This window comes from Halichoeres trimaculatus, unplaced genomic scaffold, assembly GCF_033239565.1.
Source record: "Halichoeres trimaculatus isolate MK-OKI-2021-1 unplaced genomic scaffold, fHalTri1.1 fHalTri1_scaffold_19, whole genome shotgun sequence".
Taxonomy (NCBI): domain Eukaryota; kingdom Metazoa; phylum Chordata; class Actinopteri; order Labriformes; family Labridae; genus Halichoeres; species Halichoeres trimaculatus.
The window spans coordinates 3366344-3381352 of record NW_027437197.1 but is presented as its reverse complement, the minus strand read 5'-3'; the positions used below and the strand labels follow the sequence as shown (position 1 = coordinate 3381352).

The 15009-nt window shown below is 38.1% G+C and overlaps 1 protein-coding gene across 1 annotated transcript; it reads right to left on the bottom strand.

Annotated features, from left to right (window-relative positions):
- Positions 1 to 1100: 1100 nt before the first annotated feature.
- On the bottom strand, positions 1101 to 13781 carry sec22a (SEC22 homolog A, vesicle trafficking protein). Its single transcript, XM_074694118.1, has 7 exons — positions 13691 to 13781; positions 11176 to 11391; positions 8948 to 9111; positions 8132 to 8311; positions 5417 to 5535; positions 2320 to 2385; positions 1101 to 1962 (listed from the first exon to the last, which is right to left on the bottom strand). Exons 2-7 carry the CDS (start codon positions 11355 to 11357, stop codon positions 1762 to 1764), a joined length of 912 nt encoding a protein of 303 aa, XP_074550219.1. The 5' UTR covers positions 11358 to 11391; positions 13691 to 13781; the 3' UTR covers positions 1101 to 1761.
- Positions 13782 to 15009: the final 1228 nt, after the last annotated feature.

Genomic DNA, 15009 nt, shown 5'->3' with positions numbered 1-15009 from the left:
AGGCAGCACAGATGACACAAGCTGCCTCTGGCCTCGACAGCACAGCTCCACATCTCTAGCGCTGCCAACACAGACCTGTTTATTAACATAGTCACTTGACACTGGCATATGCTTGAGGCTGTGTGGGCGAGGAAGTCGGGTATGAATGCTAACAGGCTGTTTGTGTCTGCTGGAGCTGCTCTGTGACAGCCACACGCCCTCCGATTCAAAAAAAAAAGAGTGAAGCAATCACAAAATGACAAATTGAACTAATAAAATTTGCATAATCTCCACTGACCTCGTGTCACTGAGCAATCAGTCAATAAATAAACAGTCAAATTAAGAGTCAAAGAAAACGACAAGAAACTGCAGAATCAAGTTTGATCCATAGCTCCTGAATACAGAACATGTAAGGAGCTGAAACAACAGTCGTGCAGAAACACAAAAGAAGCGTTGCATAGTTTCAACCTAAAGCAGAGTCCTGCATCAGCTCGGTGCAAAAAGTGCATGAAAAAGAAAAAATAGAAGAGCTAATTGAAGAAATTTTCAGTCGAGTTTTTCAGACTTTTGTTTTATTTTCTGCTTTCTTTTATGAATTCGTTGTTTTTTTTGGCTGAAAATTATCTCGACTAGCTTTCAAAAACTTCAGTCATGTTTTCTTCTTTTGTAAGAAAGGCTTGAGGGACTAATTGCTCAGCATTACGTTGCAAAAAATTGGGATCATATCAAGTGTTTTTGTCTTATTTTAAGTAAAAAAATGTCTTATTATACTTGATATGAGCAGCATTCAAAATGAGGTCTGAATTGTTAGTAACAAGTTAAAAAAAAATCAATCGAACAAAAAAAATTGCTAAAACTAAAAAAATGTCTTAAAACAAGTAACTAATTTTTGTTTTGTTGGCTTTTTTTTTACTTGTTAAAAGCAATTCAGACCTCATTTTTACTTTAAATAACTCAAAATAAGACATTTTTCTGGACTGGTCAGGTGAATGTGGCTCATAGTGAGTCTAAAAAGACATTTTCTACTGAAAACAAGACAAAAACACTTGATAAGATTTCAGTTTTTTGCAGTGTAGCGTTTAATTATGTATAGAAAGAACCAGAAAAGTGTCTTTAGCTATAGTTTCCAGCTGTGATATCAGATCTCATCGAAGCACCACAAATCAAAACGTAGGCGTACAAGCCGTTGTAGATGATAGGTTTCAGCTGTTAGGAGATCACCAAACCCAGCCTTAATATAGTTCAGAATATGAACTTAATTTCAGGGAAGAAATAATAAAGTTTCACACTCCTCGTTGTGAAATATTAAAGAACTAGTTTTGCTTTGCAACGATTGTACTGGAATTCATTTGCATCTTCTTCAGAGAGCATAATCAGGGAGAAACAGTTGTGTTGCTTGTGTAATAACAAGCAAATTCTGATATCATTTATTTAATGATGAAGGGTGAAAATGTTGATTTATGCAGGACTCTGACCTTAGCAACACCTGAAATTAAAGACAGTAAAAGTAAAACTTGTGTGAAAATGGTGAGGAGATATCAGCTCCTGAAATTAATCTGTTGTGGTTCAAATCCGTCGAGGGCTGGGGAAGAGTTTCCCTTCGAGTCCACGCTGAGCTCCGTCACTGTCCGCTGGTGCTGGGAGCTTTTTGGTTTCTCTTTTTCTGAGCTGAGACGTTTGTTTTTCATTTCGTCTGCCTCCCCAGACGTCCCGATCTGTCTCTGCGGCGTTTCCACAGCATCTGATGATGAGTCCGCGTGTCCTTTGTGCTTAAAGTTTCTGTCAGACGTTGTAGTCCGGAGCTTTCCCCAGCGGTTGTCTCAGTTTGATCTGCAGAGTCATGAAGGCCCCCACGGCCACGTGGAAGAGGATCTGCCACATGTTCCTCAGTTCGTACAGATACATGTTGGACAGACAGATGAGCGCGAACGCCAGGAAGGATTTGCTGTTCCTCCAGACGGAGAAGTAGGCGAACAGGTAGCACTGAAAGGAGAGCAGCAGGGAGGGATTTGAATTCTGGGCGGTTTGTGTGACCGACATTGATCAGTGACATGTTTTCATTTTGGACGTCCTTCATGGGACAATAAGTCTGCTCAGTAAGTAAGAAATCTGATAACTTTGTTCTCCCCCGTGAGTCGGCCAATTTGTGTAGCTCCATTAGGTATGAGGAGCGGCACAAAAGGAGCTGATGAAAATGTTTCAGAGGAGGCAGTGGGGTGAAAGGCACTGAGCTTTTGCTAATGTTAGTTTGGCTGACAGGCTGCTGAGCTGTAAAGTGCAGGGCTGTTAGTCAGCCAGTCAGCCGGTGACGGGCTGCTCTTACTGCAGACTATCACTTACCTGATACAGACAGGCCGCTGTGCCCAGGAAGAAGGCAATCACGTAATTAAAGTCTTCATCGTCGTTCTGCGGAGATAGGGAAAGTCTTGGTTTTAAGCACCAGTTATCCATGTTTAGACAAAGCGTCAGGAAAGCGTTGAGAACATTCAGATAGTCCTGTAACTCTTTAAATCATAAAGTCTCTTCGACTTACATGAACACAACGTGACATTTACAGGGAGAAGTGTGAACAAAGGATGTCAGACTGACTCGATTCTGCACAAAGCTTGATACAGATCACAAGATAAAGCAACATTCTCCTCATGTTCCTGTTTTCTGGGATCAAATTTTAGCAGTGTAACACACATTTCCTGCTTAATCTGACATTATTTTAACAACACACACAGGATTTCCTGAATTAACTCAGTGAAATTACAGCTACACTGTTCCCGACAGTTAGGTTTGACTTTTGTGGGCCAGAAAATTTGATATAACCATAAAATCCAGAGTAAAAGATCTCCCTTTGTGACTTTTTAGTCATTTAAAGTTAATTGCCTTAATAAATTAGTGTGACTAATATGCTAATGTAAAATGCAGAGAGGGGTTTCACTGTGTAACTGTTTTCTCCCCACGAAGGAAAGGTGGAGCCACTTGTTAGAAAACGTATAAAGAAATAAATAAACCATGTGAAGAGCTGCTTTGATTAAAATCACTGTGAGGGTTTTATAAAGGATCTTAAAATAATCTTACTTTTATATCTTTGCCTGTTCATAATCCAGGATCTTAAGTGAGATTATTAGAGCCAAAATGTGTTTTTCTAAATGTAAAATGAACAAATCAGAGTCCAGGGTATCTGCAGGTTTCAGAAAGTCAAATTTAAGACTTTTTAAGACTTTTGAATGCCACCTCAAAAGACATTTAAGGCCAAAAACGCTGTACACACATACTCAATAACTCTGCATTTACCCATAGCCAAAAAAAAAAAAGACTGAAGGTTTTATTATTACGTCCTATTATTATTAAAGAAAGAAAGAAAAGAAGTTTTCTTCTATTTCAGGAATAAAACTGACACTTTTTTCTTTTTTGAAGCTTCAGATCTGAGCTTACAGATATGAGCTTGCCTCCAGTTTAACAAATCTGGCCTACAGCTTAGTGAGTTTTATTGCTATATACAGAGTAACAGAAGCAGCAGCTGTTCTATATAAAACTCAGAATTAGTGAAGAGTATAAAAAAGTTAACAAAGTTTGGGAGGTTTCTTTGAATGTCCCCCAGAGGAAAAATCATGCTATTCAAACGTTAAAATGAATCTTTTGGAGCAGTTTGAGATTAGATTATGATTAATGAGGAGCTGGTTTTATACTAATTAGGACAGAGGAATAAGAAACCTCCTCTGGTCTTGACTTTAAGCAGCCTGAAGCAGTAACAACACAGACAGACCTTTCAAGAAGTTACTGTAGTTAGTAAAAACACATCAAACTTGGAAAAATAGCTACTTTGCAAAAATGTGTCTTTTCCAAAAAATTAACTTTATATATTTAAGACACATTCATGTGTCCCTCACTTTATTGTGATCACTACAGTTGAAGCTGATCCTTTTTACTAAGCTTTAGATGGAAACCGTGCGATTTCTCAGGGAATATATTAAAGATATTTCAGCAAATACTGTATTCATCTTACTTTACATAACAAATCTGAATTAGGGCTGAACAATTTTGGAAAATAATCTAATTGTGATTAATATTGAGATTGCAATTTAGCCTGCAATTTTTAGGGGGGATGTTTATCTTCTACATGATTCACTAAACACAAGCAATAAACTTTCCATAGTAAGACCAACACGACAGAGGATACCATCAACATATAAACAAGTCTTTCCCTGCCAGGCCAACGTGTTAGGATGAAATGAGATAAATTGATGCATGAATTGATAAGAATAACATATATTTATTTGACTACTGTAATCAGAGCAGAATATTGACTGATTGATTTAACTTCAAGCCTTGTAGACTTGTGATAAAATTATCATTAATTACCTTCAATAAAATCAGAGGAAGGAACAAAGCGCTGCAGAACGACAGGCCTGGTATAAGCAATAACTGATCTCTCATCCGTAGCGAAACACAAACTAAAGCGCGGAAATATAAATAAAAACAAATTTTTGGCTCAAGCAATGAAATATGTAAACATGTGGATTGCACTTTTAAAATGCACTTTAATTTTTTTTTTTTTTATTGCAGCCTTTGCGATTTGAAAATTACTTTGTATTACTTTGAGATGTTGGTTTAAATTGGATTAATTGTTCAGCCCTAGTTTGAATCTAGGAAATAAACTATCAAACAAACTGAAGGTTTTCGATAAATTCACTAAGAGGTATATTTTTATTAAGTACAAGAGGCTTTTTTAACATTTGCAGTACTGTGTTTTATAACTCTGGTACTTCTTCACACCACAGCCCAAAGTAAAAGTCCAGACGTGACAGGCAGCCCACGCTGATGCTCATTACCACAATAAAAGCCTCAAACACAGAGCAGACTTATTTAGCAGATAAAAGCTCCGACTGCAGCCTTCATAGAAAAAAAAACATGTAGATGTCGATAACATTAACTAGTCCGTCCCGACAAAAATTGAAGACCCCTGAGTTAATACCAGTGTATAACTTTTTAGCAAATTTAAGACATTTAAGGCCTTAGTTTTAGATACATGAATAAAAGACTTTAAGACAGAGCACAGTCTCCCCTCACTCCTCTGTCTGTCCCACCCCGGGCAGAGACACACTCATCACATCCTGTCTGTAAATACACTGATTGAAAGGCAACTTTTCCAGTTTAACGTGGGCCTAACTCACCGAGGACACTGCTCTGCTCACAAAAGCTTTTAAGTGCACCTGGTTGATGCTAATGACACTCTGCACTGTGCTGGTTTTGATATGCTACATAATTACAATCAAGTGTTCACTTAAAGAGCCTCAGCTGTGGGTTAAAAATAGAGCTGTGGGTAAAAACAGCTGGAAACAGAAGCTGAGTCTTTCTCTATTGATGAAGAGTCAAAATGCAGAGACATGATGTTACAGGGGAAGAAAAGTGTCAAAAGATGTGTTTGGTGCAAGAAGATCCTCACCTGTAGGATGCTCTCTATCGCGTGAACTCCTCGCAGCAGGTTCAGGCCTCCACAAAGGACACTCAGCACACAGGACACGATACCTGGAAGAGTCACCGGCTCCAGCAGCTGTGTGGGAGCTAGCAGAGAGGGGAAGACCTCATCATTGATTCAGCAAAAAGTGTTTGAGCGTATGAGCTACTGAGGCATTATGAAAAACACTCTGCTCCTGACAGGAAATAACAACTTTATGTTTGTGAAATGTAATTACATCCAGGACAAAAGCATGAATCTGAAAAAGAATTGATAAACCAGGCGACACCTTTGAGAATTTTCCGTCCTCCAAAAGTATCTTGCATAATAATAGGAGTGATGCGTCACTATTATCAGATGAGCATACTTTATCCTCCAGAACAAAATGATTTATGCTTCCAGAAACAAAGACTGGCAAGGGCAAGCGGCAGACAGAGAGTGAACAAGGCGTGGAGGAGCTGCTCTGAGGAGGCTGTCAGGAGGAGCGTAACGGCTCCCAGCGACCTGAGGTGACATGGCTCACAGCGGGGAAGCTGAGGTGTGACGGTGCAAAAACCGGGGATGTTTCTAGGGCAGCTGAGGGTTAGGGGGAGTGAAGAGCAGCGCAGCAGTGAGGCTGTTTGACCGAGCAGATCCCGCATCTGAGCAGATCTACAGCAGTTTTCTGACCCCGTGTGTTACTGGAGAATTTATGTTTCTATGATTCAAATGATCCTGCTGCAAAATTTCTGCAGACTGTTGTTGAAACAGTTTGTTCTACCTTGAGGGTGTGCAGATAGTGTTTCACTTTTCAAGGCCAAAGGAGTAAAAATGTTCTTAATTATCCCCAATAAGTTTTAAACAAACAACTACTCAGATTTTCTCTACCCTCTGCTTATCACAATCCATTATCAGTGTTTTTCTACCCCCAAAAATCTCTGACGTGTCAAGAGTAAAGGCTGGTTTATAACAGGGATGACAGGTTTGATGCTGAGTTTTAAGCAGGCATATAACAGCCAAAAAAGAGATTTAAGCAATGAGCTTCTGTGCGTTCACCGCAGAAAAAAACTGAAAACTTATTGAATGTTTTGAGTGTCTTATTTTAAACAAAATTGTCTTATTATACTCAATAGAAGCCAAATTCAATTCCAAAAACAAATAAAAAAGGTCTGCCAAGGGAATATGGAAATTTGCTTGAACCATAATTTCCTTTTTTTTTACTTGTTACAGCAATTCAGACCTCATTTTTCTGTTTAAATAACTGGAAAGAAGTTTTCTGGACTGGTCAGGTGAATGTGGCTCATATTAAGTCTAAAAAGACATTTCTACTGAAAATAAGACAAAAACACTTGATAAGATTTTATTTTTTTGCTGTCGTAAGCATCCCTTACCCGCTAAGTTAAGGATTCAATTTCTGAAACTACACTGCAAAAGAAATGAAACCTTATCAAGGGTTTTTCTCTTATTTTTAGTACAAATTGTTTTATCATACTCAATATGAGCCACATTCAAATTATTAGTCCAGAGAAATGTCTAATTTGTAGTTATTTAAAGATAAAAATGAGGTCTGAATTGCTTGTAACAAGCAAAAAAATCTGCCAATGGAACAAGAAAAAAAATGCTTAAAACTAGAATAATGTCTTAATACAAGAAACTTTTCTCTTGTTCCATGTCAGGTCAGGTCAGGTGAATGTGGCTCATATTAAGTAAATGTAAATGTGCTTTATTTCTGCAGCCCTTTACAACCACCCACGGGTGAACCAAAGTGCTTTACCATGGATAATATATAAAACTATATCAATGAGTAGAAACAATAACTATAACAAAAATAAAAGCAATAAAAAGTAATAAAATGCAATAAAATAAAATTAAAATTGAAATAAAAATTGAAATAAAAAAATAAAATCATATGATTAAATAAAATAATTATAAAATAAAATAAAATATAATAAAATTCATAAAATAAAATTCACAAAATAAAATAAAATAAAATAAATAAATAAATAAAATAATATAAAATAAAATAAAATAATATAAAATAAAATATAAAATAAAATAAAATAGTCACCACTCTACTGGGTATTAAAAGCCATCCTAAATTAATATGCTTCCAGTTTTGATTTAAAATGGCCCAGGTCAGAGATGACACACGTTTCTGCAGTGAGCTTGTTCCACAGCCTTGGTGATTGAACTGAAAAAGCTCGGTAACCCCACCTTGCATCTTGACGCGGGCACCTCCAATAAAAGTTGGTTTGACGATCTCAGCGCTTTTCCATGTATATGGACAGTTAAAAGCTCTGATAAATAAGAGGGGGCCAAGCCATTCAGAGCTTTAAAAACAAGTATTAAAAGTTTAAAATCAATCCTAAAATGATCTGGAAGCCAGTGGAGAGAGTTAAGAACAGGGGTGATGTGCTCTCGTCTCTTAGTGTTAGTCAAAAATCGGGCAGCAGCATTTTGACAATTAAGTGCAGATTGAGAGATGCCAGCTTACAGTGCATATTGTAAGTCTAAAAAGATATTTTCTACTGAAATTAGGACAAAAACACTTGATAAGATTTCATTTTTTTTGTAGTGTTAAAATGCCAAGTAATAAGAGTCTGTCAGGATGAGGTACCATTGTATTGATCCACAGAATAAGAATTAAGTAGATACTCAGATATAATAGAAAACCTTTGTAGTACTTGAATGCAGCTCGTGTGTGTTTATGTGTGTGTGTCCTACCTATGCCTTTGTATTTGGAGGGCGCGTGCACTGAGAACCCGTTGATGGCCCGCAGGTCCTCGTGGGAGAGCTGGTAGGGCGGTCGCAGCTTGATCTCTGTCTGCATGTCAGCCAGGTTGATCTTGGTGGACAGGGAGCGCGGGCTGTTGTAGCGCTGCTTGGTTTTCTGGATGAATGTGTCTGATGGATGATAGGGAGCACAGGGAGGTGGTGAACGGCAAAGGACAGGACGCCAAACGACAGAGGTAAAGAGAAGGTTAGGAGTAAGAGAAGGAGTTTAATCCAGGGATTAAATCAGAGTTCTTGAATCTGTAATGAGATGACTCAGCATTTCCTTTGATTGTGGTCAAACATCTTTGGTTTGAGCTTTCCAGGTTGTTCCCAGTTCAAATATCATTAAAATTCTAATATTTGGATGTTTTAAATGATCTGTTTGGTAATGGACGCTCTGGATTTTTGATTATTTTGTGATGAAATGTTTTTCTTTATTTTTAATTGCAAACAGCTTTCCTTACTCTTCTTTCTATTGAGTAAAAAACATGAAAGACCTCAGAGAAACCTTGCTCTGTTTGCTTTTTGTAAATTCAGAAAAGAGCAACAAATTGTCAGCATAAACAGAAATTAGCAGAACCATAAATTGCTTCAATATGAAGAAGATTTTATTGAAAAAGGGCCACATCTCAGATCCTTTCCCTCGATCACTTTTAAGAAAAGATGCTTTTACTTTCAGTCTCTGAGGGAAGACATCATAAATTTCACCATGTGCTGAAAGTCACTTACAGCCAGAGAAATGCTGTAAAACTAAACGAAGCTCACCAAATTCAATAAAAGAGTACGGCCGCACTGCACTGCTGATCCGTTTGGTGTCATAGGTGACGATAAACTCCTTCTGCAGCTCGTCCAGGAAGCAGAAGGCCAGCACGTTGGGGTAGTTTGAGGAGCACACCATCATGTATCCAACACCCAGGGCACTCGTAAAACTGAAGCACACACACACACACAGACGCACACAGGCAATAACATTAGAGCTTTTCTTCCACAGCACTCTTTGCTTCTGACAGAAAAAAAAACTGTAATTGGGACACCAAGCCAAACAGCGCACAGATTCAGGAGAAATAACACAATGGCTTTATTTCTGTTCCAGCTTGTTGCTGCTTCCAACGCAGAACAAACACTATTTCAGCACATTTGTGCCTAAAATTCACACTTTCACAGCTAATTAAACACAAAATCACATTCATATGCACCTCAGCAGACTCTTTATCTTTCCGGCCTGCTGTGTTAATGGATACACAGAGCACAAATTAAATTCCCCAGACACAAAGACTTCTGCATTATCTGAATAGCTCCGAGCACATTTCAGGGAAGAGTTGGTTATCAAAACAACGTCTAAATTGATGCAGAACAAAATGTCAACAAATAGTGGAGACGGATGTGATGATTACACACAGCCCGACAAAACACAAACAATCAGAGGACTGAAATCTCTGAGGAATGAGGGTGATTATGACACCAGCGTCAATTTGTGGCAGCTTGCACTCAAAAATCAGGGAAGTAAATAATGCACATAGATCAGAGAGACACTAATCTTCCAAGGTTAAATGACGGTTAATGTCGGATCTGCTTTAAAAGCATCGTGGATGAGTCTGAATCCTTGACTTCTAGACAACACTGAACAAAAATATTCAAATACAAGAGAATGTTTTATATTATAATTTAGAAAATATGGTCAAAATTGATTCGAAGCTCTCAAAGTGAAGCACTGGTGCATTCAATGGTCGCTGTCAGAGCTTATCATTTCTAATCTAGCTAGTTAAAAAAGTGTAGAAGGGGATGACACCGGGCAAGCTTTAATACTTCAATAAATAAATAATAAATGACCATGTTTTTTGCAACACTCCACTTGATTTGGCTCAAATGTTCGCCAATTCCACTGGAGAAAAATCAAAATATCACAAGATGAAATGATTAACAAGGTTTCAAAAAAGCTAAATATCAGTATGCCAAATATTTTGCCAGAATCGCCACATTTCCAGTGCGGCCCTTCACTCACAGAAGCTACTGTGATATTTTGACGACATCTAGACCCAGTGTTTCGAATTCTGGCACAATGTCACCTTAAAATGTCAAAACTCCAGCAACACTTGCATTTTTGGTTAAGCCAAACAGAAATTTTCTCACTGATTTAGTCAGTTTCTTTTGTAATATGATGTCATTAGACAAAACAGTCGAACAATTTATGGCTGTAAGGACCCCAAGGCAAAAAATGCTGCATATCATAAACTCATTGGTTGAATAAAAACACCAAATAAAGCTTCAAAAAGCCTTAGGGTGGCTGTTATCAGTGATTATGCATAAATACAAGTTCTGCATGAATATGTTGGAATATAATAAAAAGTAATCTGTGTTTTAAGGTTTCTGCAGAGTGTCTAATCCTTTCAGATTCAGTATCTTGAAAAATCTTGTAGAACAAGGATAACCAGGCCGGGTATGATAAGAAAAGTGACACTATGTTCAAAACAAAGTCACATTTAGCGGTTAGCAATAAATCATCCACACATAAGGAAATACAAGGACTCCTGTCCTCCTGTGGTGACAGAGACTTCTGGGCCTTCAAGGTTTCAGAATATCAGAGAGTGGATTAACCTGTGACTTCAAACAAAGTCTGCTTCACTCTGACCTTCACTGTCAGCTGACCCTCTTGTTTCAAGACGCCCCAAGCTCTTATTGATAAAGAGGCTCTTATCACGAGGAAAGGAGATGGTACAGCTGGCTCATTAAAGGCTGATTCTGAAGGTGTCTTTTTGAGCTCATGTTCGCCTTCTTAAGACTAATTAGCTCTTAACAAAAACAGTGTGCTTGTGAGAGAGTGACAAAACATTTCCCTGAGCACCAATAGAGCTTTAAAGATCTGTTTGACACCTTAAATGACGGCTTTGCTGTTACATCACTGATGTTAAGAAACATTTCCCATCAAAGCTGTGTAACAGGGGTCAAGAAGAGAGCATCTCTAAAGACTTCTAAAGGTATCCTGTGTGACCTACTTGACATTATATGGTCCACTCCTTAGTGTGCAGCGGTCAGGGAACTGGCCGAGTTTCTTTGAGAGACCTTTAAGGTGCTTCTTGGTTTCCTGCAGCTCTTTGTCCTGCTCGTAGTCAGTCGATGCAGAGAGTGGAAGGCCGTCGCCAACCCGGATCACCGAGGCAAAAAACACCATCGACATCTTACAGCTTTAACTGTACGATCTCACTGAAGCCCTGTGGGTGGATGAAACAAAGGGGGGAAAGCTTGTTAAGAGTGCAGCTAAGCTTCTGACAGGAAGACAACATTATGGATGTTTTAAAATCACAATCAAATTATTAAGAGAGAAAAAAACTGTTGACTGCTGGTTAATGGCTGACCAATCAGCTGCAGAGAAAAGAAGACAAGGGGTGCGTCTCAAAGCTCCAAAGTTTCATCCTTCCTGCCTCCACTTGCGTCATTCACTTGCGTCTTAGTCCCTCCCACCAGAGATGATGGAGAGACGCGAGGAAATAAAGAGAGGATAAAGGATGGAGGAGATTCGTTTTTAGAGCAATGGGACGTCCTCTCCTCCGTAGCGTCACATGAAGCGACATGTTTCAGTGATGACGGCATCAGCTGATCACCTCTGGATCATCTGTCAGTCAGCTCTAACAGCTGTTTGGGCGTCTGGGCATGTGCGCTGTAATAACTCTGATCAAACAGAGTTGTCTGTTCCTTTAACCAGTTAAACACGTTATAATGAAGAAACCCTGTGCTCTATTTATTCTGTGTGCTGTTTAGAAGCTCATGGATCACTTTTCCGGTAAAATACGTGAGATAATTTATGAATTACCTAGCCTTTATCTAGAGCCCATCTAATCGTGAACTCTGAAACTTATTAATATAACCCACCTTATTGTGTTTCAGGAAGATATTATTGATCAGTCAGTTTTCTGTATTAATCCTCTGTTATATTGATTTGATGATGGTTGTGTTCAGTGTGTTGTGCTTTAAACTCACAGCGAACACTTTATTACCAGATTTATGATCAGTTTCTGAACGATCCTCTGTGCCTGTTCTCAGCTCCTCTTTTCTCTCATTAAACTCTGTTGTGTTTGTGAAGTTTCATGTAAAGTCTGAGCTGCTGCAGCGTCCAATCAGAGAGTGATATTCAATATGGGGGCGTGTCAGTCAGTGAAGAGACTTCCACAAAGCCGGCTCTCGTGTCTACTCAATCATCGCTCCTCCGATCAGTCTCCTCCATCCTCTCTCCTCTCTCCTCTGAGCATAATTATCGCTTTTGGACAAAATGGCGACTGGGAAAGTACTTCTGGTGTCGTGGAGGAGATAGGACAGAGGAAGCACAAAGTTAACGCATTGAGACGCACCCAAGATGTGGTGAATAAACTGAGGATGTTAAACACACAAGGAGCTGAGCTAAAGAGGCGTGGACAAAATGGAAAGTAAATGACACGTAGCAACCACAAACTGCAACACTGTATGAGCTTTGGCAGCTTTACAGGAATGGTTAGGTTTAAAGTTGATTTAACCTGCAAATAGACTGATACGATTAAAGTTGTCCCAGAGGCACCACTGACTGTTGAAAGTGAAGTCCTATTATTATCTAACCACATGATTAAATAGTCTTTAGAATAATACTTAATGCCAGCTTGCTGGAATTTGAAGTTGGTAGCCAGATAATAACCTGGCTAATGTAAGGTGAGCAAGTAGTTGTAAGAAAAGGTGTCCCTACAGGAACCACCAGGGTCACATCTATTTGGGGTTATATTTGACATGAACACCAGTCAACTATACATTATCCCTTACAAACAAAAAGGTAAGGCAAAGATGAATTTTTTAAAAATGAGGTTTTTATATGATAATCCCACTACTTACAGAGTGGGGCTCACAGTTTGTTTCATAAAATAAGAGTTAAGAGTAATAAAGGATTGGACACAAGAACCTTCAATAGCTCAAAGCCAAAGAATAGGTTGCGTTAGCACCATGGACAGCTCTTACAGACTGGATAAAGGAGGAGTTCCTTGTTGGTTTGTCTGTCCTGACGTACCAGAAATAAACACAAGCCTCAAATAAAAAAAAAAACATAACACTCCATATATTTAATATCGGTTGATAATGTGCAATAAGACATTCAAATTTGCAAAGCAGAAGCGTTAGCTAAAGCTAACTGATACTAACGGTAAATTAAAACACCAAGCAGGACCCACGCTGAATTACTTCCGGTGAGACTAATTTTAAGCAATAACGGTAGATTTTCTGTTCTCGGCAGAGTACTTGTACTGTAAGCTGTTTGTCTTGCCTCAAAAAATATCCACAACCTGCTTTAACACACATAACTACACTGTTAGCAACCATTAGCAGCTAAGCTAAACAGCGTTTAACCTGAATTCTATTGAAGCTAACATTAGCAGGCTAAGCAGGAAGCTACTTCGCTTAACTGCTTTCCGCAAAATTCAGGGAAAAAGTCTTACAAAAAATAACAACTCAGCATGCCGTTATTTAAAGAGCTGGGGTTGTTTGTGTGTGTTTTACCTGTCAAACGAGTGTAGCATCATGTAGACATGAAGCTGTGCACAGGAGGAAACACAGCGCTGCTGGTGACGTGGCTGTTTCGCTGTGCATTGTGGGTAGAGAACTCTCCTCAGCATCACGGAAAGTAAATATACTGACGCGCTCTGCGATTTAAAGCCAATATACTCATTTGAGGTGCAAAACTTTTCGGTTTTATAATATTATATAAATATTATATAAATGTGCTATATTATTTAAATTTTGAGTGGTCACATTTGTCTTTCATGTCTTGACTTTGCGCCTGCGCATTGCCAAGAGCTTCTAGTTTCTTAGTAAGTGTATGCTATTTTTCAGAAATACAATACACAGGCTTCAAAGATAAAGGTTTTTTGTAAAACCTAGTTTTATTTTTTCATTATTATTATTATTATTATTATTATTATTATTATTATTATTATTATTATTATTATTATATATTAAACTTTTTTTAAACTTATTTTTTATTTCTTAGTTCTTATAAAATATCCTTACCTTTGCCTATCCAAGAGTCTTTTTAGAGCTCTTCTGAAATGTTCACCCTCGTTTGGAAGAGTTTAAATAATGTAAAAGACCAGCCACATTTTTCACTGTACATTTTCTGTAAAAATTTATATCACAAAAAAATCTAAAACTATCTAAAAGAATACACCCAGAATTAAATGACACACAGATTTAACCATTACACTGCAGCATTTTTTAAGAGCTTTGAAAAACAGACAACATAGAATTTTTAACACTAAGTTACAAAATAAAAACAACATTGTCATGTGCTGCAATTGAATACATTCATTTTCTTCACTTTCTTAATTCAATTCTCAATATTCATGAGATTATCTTTGTAACAGATGCTACATTACATAATCTAAACTTCACCACATTGGGCATTCTCTTTATTTTGATACCATCTTGCTCCAGTTTTTACTTTTCACGGAAAACAAGCAACAAATTAGCTCTGGCCTCAAACATCTAAAGCTGAGAATCTTCAATGTTAATATTAAAATATCATGAAAAATGGATAATGCATACCCAGAGACTGCCGAGTTTTAGAGCTGAGCTCAATCCTGAAGTAGGCCATTCACCAGCGTCAGCATTTTTCAGTATTTCCATACATTTCCTGTTAAAATATGAAAGAAAACAAAACCGTGGCCAGAGGAAATAAAAACAATACAGAGTGGGTTAGCGGCCTCATCCTTCACACATTCCATGCAATCTCCTCAGAGCCAAGAAACTGTGACAGCCTGCAGGGACCTTTGAACACATGGCCTGGATATGCGAGTGTGTAAAGAAGACAGACACACAGA